The sequence below is a fragment of the Cydia fagiglandana genome, chromosome 2, assembly GCF_963556715.1.
Source record: "Cydia fagiglandana chromosome 2, ilCydFagi1.1, whole genome shotgun sequence".
Taxonomy (NCBI): Eukaryota; Metazoa; Arthropoda; class Insecta; order Lepidoptera; family Tortricidae; genus Cydia; species Cydia fagiglandana.
The window spans coordinates 4,856,167-4,873,652 of NC_085933.1; the positions used below are offsets into that span (position 1 = coordinate 4,856,167).

Below are 17,486 nucleotides of genomic sequence, written 5' to 3' on the forward strand. Positions count from 1 at the left end.
TGAACTTAGAGAATGTGGATATAAGACCAGGTACTCTCAAGTTCAATGAGACTTAGTAAATGTTATTGTAAGAGCGAGAGGCTTATAATGGTATTATAAAATGCTCTTATATACATATATAAGACTAGGTAATAAGACTAAACTTACTAAAGTGCGTATTAACTTGTCTAAGACTAATATAAGAGCGATGACAAGTTCAAAACAAAAATAAGAGCGCTATAAGCTCACTACTCTTATAAAGTGCGCAATCTGAGACTTTTTTGCTAGTTGGGTAGGTACGCTCAGTGCCTTTGAAGCGATCTCGACATTAGAATGCTATTTTATTTTTAATCCCTTGTTCTGTACATCCTGTCCCTTGGGTTCACCTTGCATAGTACTTACATACACAAGTTATTTTAAAAGAAGTGGGATCTAATTGACTACATTTATTTAACATGGCTGACATGTTTAAAGGTATCGAGGTGTAGGGCCTCCGGTGATACAGAGGAACGAACGAACATAATTTACTTAATTGGTTGGAAAAGAATATCAAGACAGAGAAAGAAACATTGGGTCTATACGTCTGGTTTAAAAAACTACTCATAGTGAACTAGTGATTTTGTGTACCTACTATGACATAATTTACTTACAAACATAATTTTACGTTTGTACAACGTATCTTTCACTTTTTAGACATGATAAATTAGTACAACAAACTAGTTTACAAAGCAGGATTTGAATTCAGTGATCACTTTTTTGATATCGGTGGTCAAAAAATCCACCGAAACCAGGGAAATCAACACCAGCGATATCAAAATTAATCGCTTTTTAGCAATTACAGAAATAGCATGAACGATACAGAGGAGATGTAATAATGGTGGATTTACGTACTTTCGATGACTTCTTAATCACTAACATAACGATAATTGCACTAAAACTTTCGGAGTAAATTGCACCACCGATCTCAAAAAAACATAGGACCAAACCCAGCGAAGGACGGAGAAACGTTTAAAAAATCACTTTATTGTACTGTGACTGTACCTCTACTTTATTCAACGGTTAAGGCACAACTAATGCATACTATGTTTGAGACACTGAGTTCCTGGTCTACAACTTTGAAGGAGTACTGACATGTTTTGCAAATTACACCGATATCAGTCACTAGCCCGGGACACATCGTAAATTTGGTTTTATTCAATGTGTTGAGCAAACACATTATTGTGATATAAAGAATATGATAAGCTAACTAATACCCTATGCGTGAATACCCATAATAACTCCGATCTAATGCCCCATCTTGAGTAATCATTTTTTGTTTCATAAAATCTGGGTGCGGGACACGCCCACCGAACATCATTTTTGGCATTTGAATTTCTTTTTCTTGTATTATATAAATAATAAATAAATAATTTGATAGTGTCCCAGACAGAATATAAGCTGAAGATCATGCCTAAATTAATTCAGATTTATTGAACAGTAAATTCAATCAATTACTGCCCCGGACACGTAAAAACGGCCCTCCTGAGAAATGCCCAATTATATACCTGAAGGAACACGTGTAGGATGGCGTGCGGGCAGCCGCCGCCGAGCCGGGCTGCGCGCGCGCCGGCCAGCAGCACGCGCATGCAGAACGGCGCCGCGAAGCACAACCGCCGCTCCCACGGCGACCACGCGCGCATCGCCTGCGCACAAAGTACAACATTAAAAACCCAATCTGCCACTTTTTATGTCTTGCATATTGTTTTCTCTTTCACAGGACTAAGCTAAAACAAAACTTACACACTTTTGACACAACTATATATAAACAGTAGGTACCTATAATATTTTAAACTTTCGCGTTTTGAATACATATTAACTCACATTATATATTCGCGTTAGACCCGTCTATAATGTGAGTTAGTAGGTACACTAGGTACCTAGTTCGTGAGTTATGAAGAAGTCCTTTATAATATGAGTATAACAGACCGAAGAGTGTTTAGAATGATATCTTGCATCTCAGGAGTTTATAAAAGTAATGTTTTAAGGTAGATATTTATTTATTGTTTAATTTGTTAAATTTGATAGTGTCCCTTCATTAACTTTCAAGCAAGTTGTGGAAAAGTAACATCGTAATGTTGTAGGAGCGCGAGCCGCTGGCTTAAGTTAAAGATGTAGGAAGACTAGGAAGTTTAATTTCGGCGGACTAATTAATTAAACTCCCAAGTTATAAATTACTTTATTGTGTCCAAGGCTCTAGACACTAAAAGATCGTACATTTAGTGCAGTCTAACTATCGATTGGGAGTCATAATAGCAACTCATTCATTAGTACTCGTATTTAGGAAACAGTGAAAAGTTTTTCACCGACATTTTCTGCACTTATTACGCCGCTTCACACTTCTAGTGTGTTTTTTATTGGCGCGCAGCTGGCAACCCATCACTTAGATCGCAGTGTGAAATCCCTGCAGCGGGCACCAAGTGTGATGGCCGCCTGTCGTCAGTCAATCAAAAACTCTTTTATTAAGCCGGCACAGAACAGTTGGAATATTATTTCGCGAATATTCCTGATAAGTACTGAATTGTAAAATGATTGCGGGTCATTGGAGATGATGGGTTTCACAATTGAACTTTTAAATAGGTAGGCAGCTAAGTGTTATTTCGAAGGTTATTGAGGTACTATGATAGGCATATTACAGTTGGTACCGTAAAATGGGGTGAGTAGGGTCAAAACTGAAATTCAAACCTCGATAACATTTTATTTTTACATATAAAAACTGAATGGTGTATATAATAAGTGTTCCGGACGTTTGTATTTTAGTTTTTATTTTATGTTGGGCAGTTCCATTTCATAACTTTGACGATAAAGAGGAAAACCCACCTCACCCCGTAGTGCCTCGTATTTGGGGTGAGAGGGGTTTTCATACAAAGGTGATTTTGGAAGATTATTGGATCGATTTTTTTATTATGCGTATTACTATAGCTCCATTTAAATTGAATACATTATTTTTGTAGCAGTAGCCTTAAAATCCCTTCTCACCCCCCTCTCAAACCTTCACTCCCCATTCATAACCCACCTCTCCCCGCGAAACCTACTCACCCCGTTTTACGGTACCTCATATAAGCGTAGTCATTTTATTTGGAAAGTCTGATAATAAGCATTTTACCTCTAAAAGTTTTAGTCCTATTTGCCTTCAAGATTATGTTTATTAACGATTCACTGCAAGTTTCAGCGCTATCCGTTATCCATTCAGGCTGCCTTGCATGCCAACTGGCAACGTGATGGCAGCATGCTGGCAACGCCGCTCGAAATGTCATAAGGGAGGCGGGCCAGTGAGTTACGATGGGCAGCACTTGGCATCCTCGTTGGCGTTTCACTAGCACATGGAGATTTTGGCACAAATACTGAGCACTTAAGAATTAACAAGAGCCAAAACAACTTTTGTTTAAAGGAAAGTATGGTGATGCAATCGGACTTTTACTGTTAGGATTTACGAGATGGCAGTTGTTAAAAAATAATGACAATCAAGATTAATCCGTCCGGTATGTCCTCTTATATCACAATGGCACAATGTTATGCGTCATGTTACTACCGAGGCTGCAGGCAGTACCGAGTAGGTACCTACATCATCATCATCACCGTCAACATGGGGGCACAATAGCGCGCTGGTATATGGTGTTACAGGAACATGAGAGTTGTGTGTCACCTTATAGAGGCCCAGCAGACTGCCGAGGCTGTAGACTGCCAGCACCGAGTACCGCAGCGGCGCGGGCGCGCAGTGCACCGTCGCCGTCACCATGGGGATTGCACCTGCAACAATAACCAATAAAAGTTATAATTTATAATCACCTTTTGGCTTGTTTACTACAAATGCCTAATCAATTTAATGATACTGACACAGGGCTCAAACTCAATCAATAAGGATGTCTCACCTTAGACCGGGCCGTTTCCGGGCCGGAGCTTCCGAAGCTTACTTTTCTATGACATGACAGGCGATCACGTGATGCTTTCCATAGAAAACGATGCGCTGGAAGCTCCGGCCCGGACACGGCCCGGTCTAACGTGAGTCATCCTTTACCTGTAATTATGACTAATGTCGGTCTAATTGGGGGCCTTGTTGTATTAAATAGGTAGTCATGTTTTAAACAATAGCTAGGCAAATGAAGTGTGGTTGCTAGAAAGCACGACATCTTTACCTTGTCGTCACAAATTGACTTACTGTATAAATTAGTACCTTTTAGTTCTTTCATTTCTATAATTACATATTCTACATTTTAACGGACTCGGATGAATTCCAATTTCTGCTGCAATTAACCGCGGAAAATGCAAGCTCCTAATTGAATTGGGTTGCCTGGCTGCCTCTGCATTCCAATTAATGCCACGGCGATTGGCAACAATCTATACTGACTAGTGAGTACGGGATAAGCGGGACTTTTTAGGTTAGTCATATTTTTTCTAGCTTTATTTAATTTGTTTTAAATTACTAAATGTGTGAATTTTCCTTTAGTAGGAGATTTTTTCATTTTTTTGATGTTTTAGTTAGGAGCGCAAAACAGTTCCATACAAATTTTTATTAACTCTTATAATGATCGAAAAAGTTAACGAAGGGGTTTAGGTAACACTGGCACGGGGTAATCCACAGCAAACATGTGCTCTCCTGAAGGGGTTTTAACACATTCATTACCACTAAGTGCTACGGGTTACGCTCGTAGCGCGTAGCCACGGGTTCGCCGTATGTAGCGCGTAGTCGCTACGAACAGTGTACCTGACAGTCGGGTTCTTGGTGTTGAATGTGTTAAGGGGGTTGATTATCAGTTCTCTTTTGAGTAAACTTTAAATATTTTCGAATGAATGCAAGGTCGTAAAATCGACAATCCGTTTAAAAAAGTCAAAGTAAAATATCGAAACGAAGGAAAAAGGCACTCAAATGTTACGACCACTTCAATTACACCTTTGTGCCGAGCCTTTGTGCGCACCTTTTCCGCTGTTGGTTTTCTTCACCGACGGTCGTTTGATTGAGTAAGCAAATTTTGACGTCTACGTATTGTGTCAGTTGTGTGGCGGAGTGCTGTGTTGTGGCTCCCTCTGTGGCTCCAGTCACGTTTCGCAAGATTACGTTAACTCGAAGTTTGTTATAAGTATTTAGGAAACACCTTTGAAATCATAGGTATTACAGCTCGACTGTGTCGCTTAAAACCGCAGGGCCTGATATAAAAGTTATATTACTTACGGGATTCATAAATAAAAACATATATTTTTGCTTTAATGGAATCTTGGAGATTATTCCAGTTTTTCCTACTTAACATTACCTAACTATTCCTATGCTACAAATGGACCATGAATTTAATAACATCCCTGCATTTGAATTTAAGTGTTTACTGTGCTAACATGGGCACGTCGTTAAAATTTACGACACTTGTACAAGCCGGGTCTGCCGCACCCGGCACCCGGGCTTTGATTACCCTTTCCCAAGCCTACTATTCTTGTTCCAACTATTCGTGCTCTAACATCATGATGTTTCTGATTTCTAGCATAACTTGACACCGAAATTCAGCACAACTGTGCCTAATTGTAGGCCAGACCTATACTATTATAGCAAAGTGGCCGGCAGAGACATACTGCCGTATTCGAACTTGCCGTATTCACAAGAGACGTCACGTACTAGATCCACTCTAGATACGTTATAGTTTAGATATCAACTAGTTCTCTTTTGCAGCGCAATTCGGGCAACCAATATGTCACTTTTACGTTAGATAGAGTAAGATATCTATTAGACGTGAATTGGATTTCTAAGTCATATCCTGTGGAAATCGTTCAAGAGTATCTCCAGAATCGCGCAAATGTCAAATTTGACAGGTTAGATCTTAAACATATCGTTATCGTATCTTGGTGATGTCTAAAAGATGTTTATTTCAAAATCCGAACCGGGCCCTGTAAATAGTACCTGCTAATTCAGATGTTACGCAGCAGGCAACGAGAGCCTAATGTAATGATCCGATCAGGCTCGGGTAGACACTGATCCAACTAGATAGGTAGAGCTATTATTATACTCGTGACTCTAGTATAGGTCAGGGACTAATTATTGGTGTCACTTAACATAAATCCACATGTTACAGTTATATGAATTGTTGAAACATAGCACTTTATGTTTCAATATCTTATAATTATACTACCGTTGTGGTATAAAAAAGTATAAAAACTATTTCTAACAAGTCTCACGTTGAGGGTTTCTTTATAACATTTGGTTACTCATGGAACGTTACTTAGTAATTACATTTGTTATCGGACTTTTTATCGCAGATTTCATAAAATAACACATTACTTGAAGTGAAACTATCTCGTCTTATTTCTATATAATTACACCACGTAGTTACAGAGGCCTAAAATACTTTCCAGTAATCTTTAAAAACTTCCTGAGTCCTAGATATATTGTTTCACCTGAAAGAAACATTAAAAAATACTAAGTAAATTAACGGTAAAAGGCTCCATTTAGTGCCTCCGTGCGGAATGAAACATAGATAAGAACTTCAGTGTACCGTAGTTTGCAGACTGTAACTTAAATACCTATATTATATTACAAATATTCCATTTGAAAAATTTACTTGTACAATGTGCATTGCGAATCGCTGGTGCAAATACACATTGGACCAAGATATTGGACAAATGAAATACCAGCCATAGACACATATACTCGTAGTTCTGGTATATATTCGTCTTGAAATTAAAGGCGAGGAATTTCGTATTGCTTTAAGAACATTTTCAATGTAGAATTCATTTGGGCTTATTTGATATAATACTAGCAACTATTCGTGTAGGCGTTATAGCCACACACACAAACTTATAGCAAATAATCCTCGCATAACCGGCCATATTTGTTAAGTGCGTGGGACAATAAAGAGCCGCGGTAAAGTAGGGCTTTTGAAACAGGTGGTTTCTTTCTCAGCAAATTTCATTTAACAGTGTTTGCGGTATCCTTATCGGCGATCAATTCGCGTACGAGTATATTGAAACTGCTCAGTTTGTGAGATGATGGCGATAGAAAGAAAAAGAGAAAAGAAGGGTGGGTAAACAACCTACAGAGTGGCCTACATATTATGACCCAATTATGACAGGTGTTTTCCATTGCCTAAAATCACCGTTTGCGGTTTTCTTTATTTTAAGAATTAACGCATTCACTGCCAGGGGGCGTGGCCTAGGAACAGACTTGTGTGACGGTGAACGCACAATGTGCGTCGGGGGCAGTGAATGTGTTAATATCATGAAATATATTAAAATGTGTTATACTCGTACTTGAGTAAGTTATTTAAATATGAACCACTTAGTTAGAACAAGTTTGTATACAGTTTTTTAGTGTTCCGTACAAAACTTTGTTTACGGAACACTTATTGTCAAAAAGAACAGTCGGAGGAGAAGTGTATTGGGAATCCCATTTGCTACCGTCCCCGAAATATTTGTTTAGTCACGGTAAATATTATAAAGGGAGATTACAGCTTTTGTTAAAGGAAAAAGAGCGATTCATATTTTTTGCAGAAATCCTTAATTACGGTTTTACGGTCCAGATTGTTGTTTATCATTTTTAGAGTTTCTTTAAAGAAGAAATATGTCCGATACCTTGTACAGTCAAGGAATTTAAATTCCGACCCATTTCGTACTTTGTCACAGTGACAATCAATATGAAAGCCGCTAGAGACCTCATACGGTTGTCACTGTGACAAAGTACGAAATGGGTCGGAATTTAAATTCCTTGACTGTACTCTCTAAGGAATGTAAAGAAAGAGAATCGAATTGAATTTTCTATCCAGATTTAAATAATGATTACAAAGTCGTTGATTAGTTCGAGGTCATTATAATAAACGAGCGGGGAGACAAAGTACTAATTTTACATTAAACCGCTAAGCCCCACTTGTACCATTCCACTAACCCGGGGTTAACCCGTTAAACCTGGAGATACCAGGATTACCATGGTTACCAGTACAATTTGACACTGGGTAAACGGTTTAACCGCTTGACCCCGGGTTAGTAGGTGCAATTGGCCCTAAGGCGTCCTTATCCGATGTCGATAACCATCGTTTCGTGGCCCTTTTCAATTCGTACGTCCCGCCATTTTGATTAATAGTGCAGTGAAAGAGCACGTCGCTCCGGTGACAAATCATTGGCGATGAATAGCGAGCTGGGACTAGTGTTGGTAAAATAGTCAACTCGATTTTATGAGTCTCACATTACATAGGTACTTACTTAACTCAGATTATTCTCTCAAAATAATTGCAGACTTGATTTTAATGCAGAGCAGGCACCTTGGAATACACATTATCGTTACAGCATTTAAAAATTAAGTACAACAATTAACAAATCACGTTGTTTTTATAACACAAATAACAAAACAACACAAACAATTAAACGAAGTATGTATACAGGCAGGTACCAAATTCAATAGGCTTGATTTTCAGTAATTTAAATGGTTATTTTAGATATAAATCTAAAAAATGCTAAAGTTAACAGGAAAAAATACTATAAGAATCACGATTCATTAAGTCTGTTAAAAAAAGTCCCGGAAGAAACTTCACGTTCTTCAATTTCAGGTCCATGAGACTTGACACCTCACTAACTCTAGCACACATGCCTAAAGCCTACTTAAATCTGTAAGTTAAAGTCGGACCAAGAAAAGTCTGCATAGGATTTGATAGCTCACGCAGTGCAAGTGTTATTTATACGTCTTAATTTCATAGAAGTTTGACGTTTAAAATAACACTTAAACTGCGTGGGCTACCAAATCAGCTGCAGACTTTTCTTGGTCTGACTCTATGTACGTTGTCGCGAGATTTCCTCAAATCGATGTCATCTAGGTACGCCACGCCACTTTTTTACGTGACTGGGGTGTGTATTTTGCGACATAACTTACTCAACCCGATGTTAAAATGAATGGCAGATTTAACGCTCATAAATGAGGTCACATCTGGAGCCAATTTTAAGTTTATTATGGGCCCGATTCGGATTTTGAAATAGACATCTTTTAGACATCACCAAGATACGATAACGATATGTTTAAGATCTAACGTGTCACACTCACTGTCACAGCATATGACTTAGAGATCCAATTCACATCTAATAGATATCTTACTCTATCTAACGTAAAAGTGACATTGGTTGCCCGAATTGCGCTGCAAAAGAGAACTAGTTGATATCTAAACTATAACGTACCTAGAATGGAGCTAGTACGTGTCGTCTCTTGTGAATATCTTGAAGTTCGAATACGGCAGTATGTCATTAAAGTTAATGATTTCCGCTCTAAGGGCAGATTTTTTTGGGATTTATATGCAAATGAACAGAATTTAGATACCCTACAATTGATTATTTAGGATGGCTAATCAATTACGGGTAAAGTGAATTAGAATTGTTAATTGTGAAGTAAGTAGTACTTGAGCGGGTCCGTTTTTGAAATGTCATTGAAGCTAAGTGGTCCCGGGTCCGGCTAATATTAGAAGGGTTGTGGGTCGCCGCGTCTGGCTCGCCGTGTCTTGTAATACTGTCGGCTGGTGACCGGTTAAGCCTTTCAGTCCGTAAATACCTCATGTGAGGACAAATTGGATTAAGGAACTGTCAAGTAAATGAGACAGCGGCCTCTAGGCTACATTTAGTTGACAGTTTTGACTTGAAACCAACTTGAAACGTTCTGTGTGATGAAGACATATAATAATATAGCCTTTATTTCTGACATAGTAAACTTAATCTATATACATGTTTTTAAATTGTGTTTTTAACTGGATGTTTCCTTGTCAGTTTGCCTTCTGGCAAAGGCCTCCCCTAGAATTGCCAGTCTTCTGTCCCTGGCTTGATTCAGGTTAGATTCTTGTTTTGCATTCTAGAGTTGCTTTATATAAATATTTATTGTTTTAACTGGTTTTTATTAAGTTAGTTTTGTTTTACATTTCGTTTTTATATTTCGATATTTTTCGGTATTTTTGCATTTCGGTTTACTTTTTCTAGGGGGTGTTGGTCGTACTCCCCACGGGGACCAGCCGGATTGGGGAATGTGAAGACATAGGTACAATAATATTAATATTCTAATCTTAAAAAAACATACTATGTACCACTTGTAATTGATGATGTACGTCTTCGTATGGAATGACCGCTTTCGCAAGGTGTAATGTAAAGTTGTAGTAAACAAGGACCCCTATTCGACAAGCGACATTTGACGTATCGTGTTGATCTCCCGTTGATGTGGGAAAAATCATAAGTTCTCGAATACGTACAATGTCAAAATTTGACATTAACAATCCACAGTTAGAGTGACAAGCAAACCAAACCGAACCACCCTTAGTTTAGAGTTGAGTTTTGGTTGTACCAAATGATATTATCCACCGTTGATGGAATTAACACTCAGTATGCAATAAAATCAACTGTTGATTTGACGTGGATGCGAAATCTGACAGTTGTACATGTCGAATTTGGCCCCTGATCCTATCAAAAACATTTTCATATAAAATGTTGCTAAGACAAAACCGAAAAAAAGCTCGCACTGTCAAAAAGTTGTCAGATCTTTTGTAGAGCCAAGCTTCTGTCTACACATGGGTGTAACTGTAAGGTGAAGAATTAATTCACTATTCATAATTTTTTTATATACCATAATTCATAGCAAACATTTCATTCACGTCCCACATAAAAAATACTTAATACATAGTTAATAATTGGGTATCTAATGTACGGAACCTTTGGAACGCGAAGTCCGACTCACACGACCAATTTTTTGGAACTAATGGAAGTGGTGCCGTCTACAATACTTAAATTGGGATATTTGCGTAGGTATGTATTACATTCAAGAGCAAGAGCAAACCGTCAGTGAATATTATAGAAGAGTACCAGTGTATAGTCTCATACTGACATATGACACACACATCCATGAATAAGAAACAAAATATCCATTAAATTAGGTGAAAGTAAGTTGGGAACAAAAGACAAGCGCGCTATATATCTCCCACGCCCACCTTTACATTCTGCGCGGTGCTTTCAAGAAGAGCTGGCTCGTTTCGAGTCGAGTTTCTTTGTAAAAGAAACGTAATAAAAGTACAGAATTAGATGTTCATACATGAAGTTTTTCTAGTGAATCCCATATGTGATCATTACGACTGAAATGGAGCGCTACACCCTACTAATATGGTTACGTCTATTGTTGTGACAGAAAACGAGAGAAATAAAGAATTGCATGTATTTCTAGGTGACATATCGTCACCGTTTTTCGTCCTAGAAAGGGACCTACCTGTCTCCGTTGCGTTAAAACGTTTTTTCTTCGTAAAACAGGTTCCAAGGTGACGGGAACAGATAGGTCACACGTCGCACCAATGCAGTAAAGGCATTTTGCTTTTATTTAGAGCACGTGAACGTGACAGTTTCGTCAACACAACTCAATAAATACGCTTGAACTTCGTTAGACATATATATGTCTGAGTCTAATCTAAAGCAAAGGGATTTTCTTCCATTTTCAGATGTCTGTTTTTTAGAACTTTAAAATATGCTTCTGTGAGTGTATCACGTTACCTTTTAAGTTGTTCAAATTTATTTCAACTCGAAGCATAATCTGGGACTAGATCTTAAAGCAGTAGCAGGTAATGCAAGGCTCAACTTCACGAGGGTTTGAAACGATAAAAAAGCAAACGGAAATTGCATTTCTGAGTTAGCCTCGCGCAGCAAAGTTTGATATCTCTGGAGTTTGTAGCTTTACTTAGCTAACAATAACTTCATAACTAGGAACACATTAAAGTATCTACTCGCTTCAACTTTTTATTCCCATGTTTTAGTTTGACCTAGATAATAGCAAGATATTGACACTTAGGCCCACTTGCACCATCCCACTAACCCGGGGTTATGCGGTTAAACCGTCAACTCAGTGTCAAATTGTACTGGTAACCATGGTAACTCCAGGTTTAATCGGTTAACCCCGGGTTAGTAAAATGGTGCCAGTGGGACTTAATGGGTCTATCACCTTTTTATGAATTTTGGCACTTCGCAAGAGAGCACAATTTGTTTTTTTTTCAGTCCCTTTAGTAGGTTTCTATCTTTTTAGCCACTCTTCACTTTTTAGTAGGTTGCCTATTAGTAGTTACCTATTACCTGTAACTTACAGGTTGTAAGGACTTAGCACATGTAGGTACCTAAGTATTTAGCCGTGTTTGTTTTGGCTTATTATTCCAAGCTAAACAAATATTTAAACAGCTAAGTATTCGTTTTATTGTTGCGCAGAGACAAAATATTCAGTTCATTGTGCACAAGTCCGTATCGTCCCAAATTCTAAAAGCGATATGTATTCATTGGGTAAGCCGGAATTATTTTACCTTTTTCTTTTAAATTTTAGGATAAGGTGTACACTTATCTTTTTGTAAGTCGTTTAAAACAAAACTATATAGACGGCTGCTGGTGGTATTCGTCGAGAGTCCGTCTAAGATAAGTCTATCGGCTCGATTCGGAAAATGAATTAGATTTCTACTAGACTTCAACAAGTTACGATATGGATAATTTAAAATATTGTATAGGATCCTCCTCCTATTTATTTTTATTCTATTTCTATTTTTTTTTATTTGTATGTTGATGTTACTTCGTTACACTGTACCTACTAACAATACTTTGACTCGATCAATCATTAACACACCAGGTTTTGTATATTTATCATTAACAAAAAACATATTAATCGATATCGACTTGTGACTTGTGACAGGTGTTAAGTACTGCAGAGTCATTATATTGGTTCAATAATGTTAGCGGTGACGGCGGTGACTAATGATGCTATTTTATGCTTCCGGAGGCCGACTTTACCTTATTGTCAAAATTGTCGGCATTATAGCCCAGTCGAAGAAGTTTTTCTTAGTTTGGAATCGGAATACGTATCTATGGACTCAATACGTATCTATGGACGCCATAATTTCGCTAGTTTATAAATTTATAAAAGCGCCTTATATATTTTACAGCAATTACAATAATTATTCCAATATGGTAAATGAATGCTCTGTCAAGTAGAAGTAACAACTTAGAGTGAAGCTTTAACACATTCATTACCACTTAGTGCTACGGGTTACGCTCGTAGCGCGTAGCCACGGTTTCGCCGTATGTAGCGCGTAGTCGCTACGAACAGTGTACCCGACAGTCGGGTTCTTGGCCCTTGAATGTGTTAAAAAACGAAGCTTTAACACATTCATTGCCACTAAGTGCTACGGGTTACGCTCGTAGCGCGTAGCCACGATTTCGCCGTATGTAGCGCGTAGTCGCTACGAACAGTGTACCCGACAGTCGGGTTCTTGGTGTTGAATGTGTTAAGTTGTGATTTTTTATAATACAAATGTATAAATGTCAAACTGAATGATAATCATAGCAGTAAACAAAAATGTGTATGATGTAAAGTGACAATTACATTGTGTGTTACGTAACACACGGGATAGTAGATCATTGATGATCCCAATTAGGTACCTGTCAACATATTAAGAATAAAACTCTTTACATTTTTGGATGAGCTGCCGCAAATTGTGGTCTTCCTAAGAAAAAATTTAAATAAATGTCATCCATATGGTTAAATAATCCTCCCCGTTGATTGGACTATAAAGTAGCGGGTCGTGCCATTAAAGGTGTTTGATAAGAAGCCTTACTCTAGCGTGCCGCGGTGACCTTGAACTGCTCAGTTCAGGGGCGCTTTGGAAACTTATGAAAGAGTTAGTGACCTTACTGGTAACTTCGCCTTCCGCTAGATTAGGTAATTCCTAGGTCGGCCTAGCCCACGATAGAAATCTAAATGTACCACGTTTAGAACTAATGTATTCACCACATGATATGCTAACGGCTAGTTAACGTCTGTTTTTGCGAAGGTCCATCATCAGCTATTTTTGAGGGCAATGCAACAAAAATTGACGTAGGTACCTCTTTGCTCTAAGAGGTACCTACATAATCATTACGAATTGTATCGCATTGGCTACAAGACTACAGACTATAGAGTTTTAATGTGCACGTAACCGATGTGCCTTGTCTTTTTTGGTGTGGACTGCTAAGACAAATATGCCCTCGGTCTCTTTAAAGCAAGAGTGAATATAATTACTAAAACGGTCAGCTCCATCTAAGGCTCTGTCTTCACTTTCCATCAGGCGGTCTATGATGACTACGTTCTCGTGTGACTATTGTCAATAGCCGATCAATGTCAATTTATCAAATTTATACGGGAATATATTGCCACGTAGCAAAAAATCAACGCTATGCGCTACGTCGTAGCGTGGTCGTAGCACGTGTTATTTTACTCGTATGAGCGTAGCACTTTATGTAAACTAGTATGTAATGTGAAAGGCACAGAGGTCGATTCTGATTTAGGTAACTAATGTTAAAGGTTTCATCATGTTTTGATACGACCTTACGTCGTGTCAACAGGCATCTCACTCGACTCTGCCTAAGTTAAATACAAGTGAGTATAACCGTAATAAAAATGTTAAACGAAATCGTTGAGAGTTATCAGTTATCACTATAATCAGGTACCTAGTAGTAACATCGGATTGGCCCTCGCGGCCCCTCGAACCTCTCGACGCGAATGATCGGCCCTCGCCGGCCACTTCTTTAGGTATCTCTTTATTGGACTCGAGAGGCCTCAGACTTAAGAACGGTAATAAAACTGAAAGTTTCCTTTAGAAATCGTTTGATGCCTAGATAATTTGATTTCTTTGAATTGACATTGATAAATGATCCTTGTAGATAATGTACCTATAGGAAGTACATACCTACATATGTTACATATTTGAACATATCTGACACATATTAGAAGCCTGTTAAACATAGTAGGAATGCTCGCAAGTATAGGTACATGTACCTAGTTAAAAAAAAATATTTTGGTTTTTTTGTTTCAAATTTTTAATTTTACAAATTTATTATTATTTTATGGGTATACTTTAAGGTTACCTAATCATTTATTGATCAACAAATAAATGTCCATTTTGCCCAGATCAGAATTTTAGAAATTAAAGTTTCGTGACTCATGTTAATACAATATCACGTACTTCTCGATGTGATAAGTCGGGTTTACTTCTTAGTAATCTTTGAGTTTAGTTGTTACCGTGCAATAAATTAGGCAACACGAACATGGTAATAAGCAACATGAGAAATATTTGTAGGACTATATATTACAACTTCCTGAAAACAGGGTACCTTTATTTTTAGATACACGAAATAAGACGTTATCTCGTGCGTTATTCCCTAGGCAATACAACGCTCGTATCACTTTCCGCCCCTTCATATAATAACATCGTCAGAAAACAAGGTCAGTGTTTCAAATAGAATATTACCGACACTAAAAGCGATCGCTTGGATATGTATCTAACTTCAACATTGTGTTTAAAGGAAACCTTTAAAAAATATTTTACTTTTTCTCACATTTTAAGGCAAGTTCAAAATGTTTTCACTCGTTCTATTACACCAAGAAATTCTAAAGCTTCTGTTTTCTTCGCAGAGCAATATTGCGCTTTCCTGGTAATCTTGCTACACCGCCGTTGGGAAGACCACCGTTATAGATTTAGTTTAAGAATTTTAGGGAGCGGAGACCAAGTTTTTACGAGCCGGTTAAAAAAAATTTTTGATGTGTCGTTTTTTATTTATTTTTTGGTCCGATTTCGATAAAATTTGAAAAGCTTATCATTCTAGACAGAATAAATACCAAATCTCAATTAGGAACAAATAAATAATTATGTAATTTTCTGTTGAGTTACGAAAATACGTAGTACCACAGGTTTTCGTAACTCAGAGGAAGATTTTGTAGGATACCCAAGTAAAATTGCACTTAAGTATTGTACAACATAGGAACCAAATGTTATCGAATTATGACGAAAAAAAACTACAACAATTAATGAACGGCCCTTATAAAAATAGTGGTTACTTTCAACGCATCCCATATTTCCCAAAAAAGGGCAACCACAAGGCAAATACAATAAAGTAAACCACCAACCATAACATAAACCACCATAATAATAAATTACATAAAATGTTTAGGTGCATTTTACCTCGTACCCTCATTTGCATACTAAAATGAATGAAAATTCCTACAAAATTTAATGTCTCAAGTAATAATGTTTAATGACTCAGCGGGCAGCAAAGCAACTACATATTATAATTTGGCGCGAAACTAAACGTTACCAACATTTTCCGTCATTACAGCGGCTAAAAATGTGTTTAAACCTTAAAACAGGCTTTTATGAGTTTATGGCGGTATTGTTCATACTCGTAAACAGAGTCATAAAAGCAGTCATCAAAATCTAAAAGTTATGGAGTCAGCAAGGCGCACCGGCGCGTTTAGCTGTAAAACAGTAAAAGTTATACTCACAATTACTAGCAAAACTGTTTGTTATACCGGGTGTGGCCTGTACCACGAGCAAATAATTAAAACATAGATTTGTAATCCTCAAACGGTGACACTTTTGTTTAACAACTTTTAAAAATTGTGAAGTATTTAGACTCCCTATTTTTCATACAAAATAAATATTATCTTCAATGGACGCCATCGCCACGCCATAACATTGTGATTGACGTTGCTTGTCACGTCTTAAACATAACAAAATTCGCAATACATTGCGTCTTAGAATAAACTTTAACCCTTATCTTGGCAAGACTCAAAATATCTTAAATATAAAATTTTTTTTAGTTTTTCGTCACCTTTTGAGCATACTAGACTATTAAAAAATAAGGAAAAAAATCCAGGATTTTCCAGTTTCGGAAAATCATATGTATCATATTTGATACAATGCCAATCCCTCGACAAAATAGTTACCTACTTTTTAAAAGAAAAATGTGGATTATAGTAGAAATAAAACATGTAATGCAACAGAAATTAATATTTATTGCTAATTAAACGCAATCTAAAGCATCAGATGACTATCGCACCTGTAAAAATGAATTATATCTACGAATACCTAATCACATGGGCGGAAAATTTGATCTCGTAAAGTTGCAAAAAAGTCGTCAGCAAAAAGTTGAGTAAAATATGAAAAGTAAACAAATAAAGTGAAAGTAAAAAAAAATTGTTTTTTTTTTACTTTGGGGCCATTTTTTGCAATTCATATATTTTTCCGTGCTACGTGCTACGGCGTAGCAAAAAGGCTACGGCGTCCTAATATACTGTTAAATAACATCCATTACTTAAAAAAAAAACAAAGTTCACAAACTAATTACTATGATGACTAATATGACGTATTGAAAACATATATTTCAACCCCTCACAAATATAAAAAAAATAAAAATAAAATAAATCATCTACAGCTATTTTGACGACAACTTGGCAATGTATTAAATATAATACACATGTACTTTTATGAGTTCTTGGCAATGTATCAAATATGATACGTAATGGTTTTATGAAAATATTTTATGTGTTAAATGTTTTTAAATGGGACCACTATGTGAATCCTAATACAATAACAGATAGTAAGTGTATTAAAATGTAGATTATGCAAAAATATATATTAATCTAAGAAATAAGTGCAAAACTTACAGCACGAAACAAGATCTGTTGTTTCCGTGGCGCCATG

At 37.1% G+C, this 17,486-nt stretch overlaps 1 protein-coding gene across 1 annotated transcript in view; it reads right to left on the reverse strand.

The window, feature by feature from the left end:
* LOC134674519 (progestin and adipoQ receptor family member 4) overlaps positions 1-17,486 on the reverse strand; it is a 68,841-nt gene that overhangs the window by 18,396 nt on the left and 32,959 nt on the right. The window contains exons 3-4 of the mRNA XM_063532619.1: positions 3,662-3,765; positions 1,524-1,661 (exon numbers count right to left, since the gene is read on the reverse strand). Coding sequence (XP_063388689.1) covers positions 1,524-1,661; positions 3,662-3,765 — 242 coding nt within the window. The remainder of the gene's footprint in view (positions 1-1,523; positions 1,662-3,661; positions 3,766-17,486) is intronic.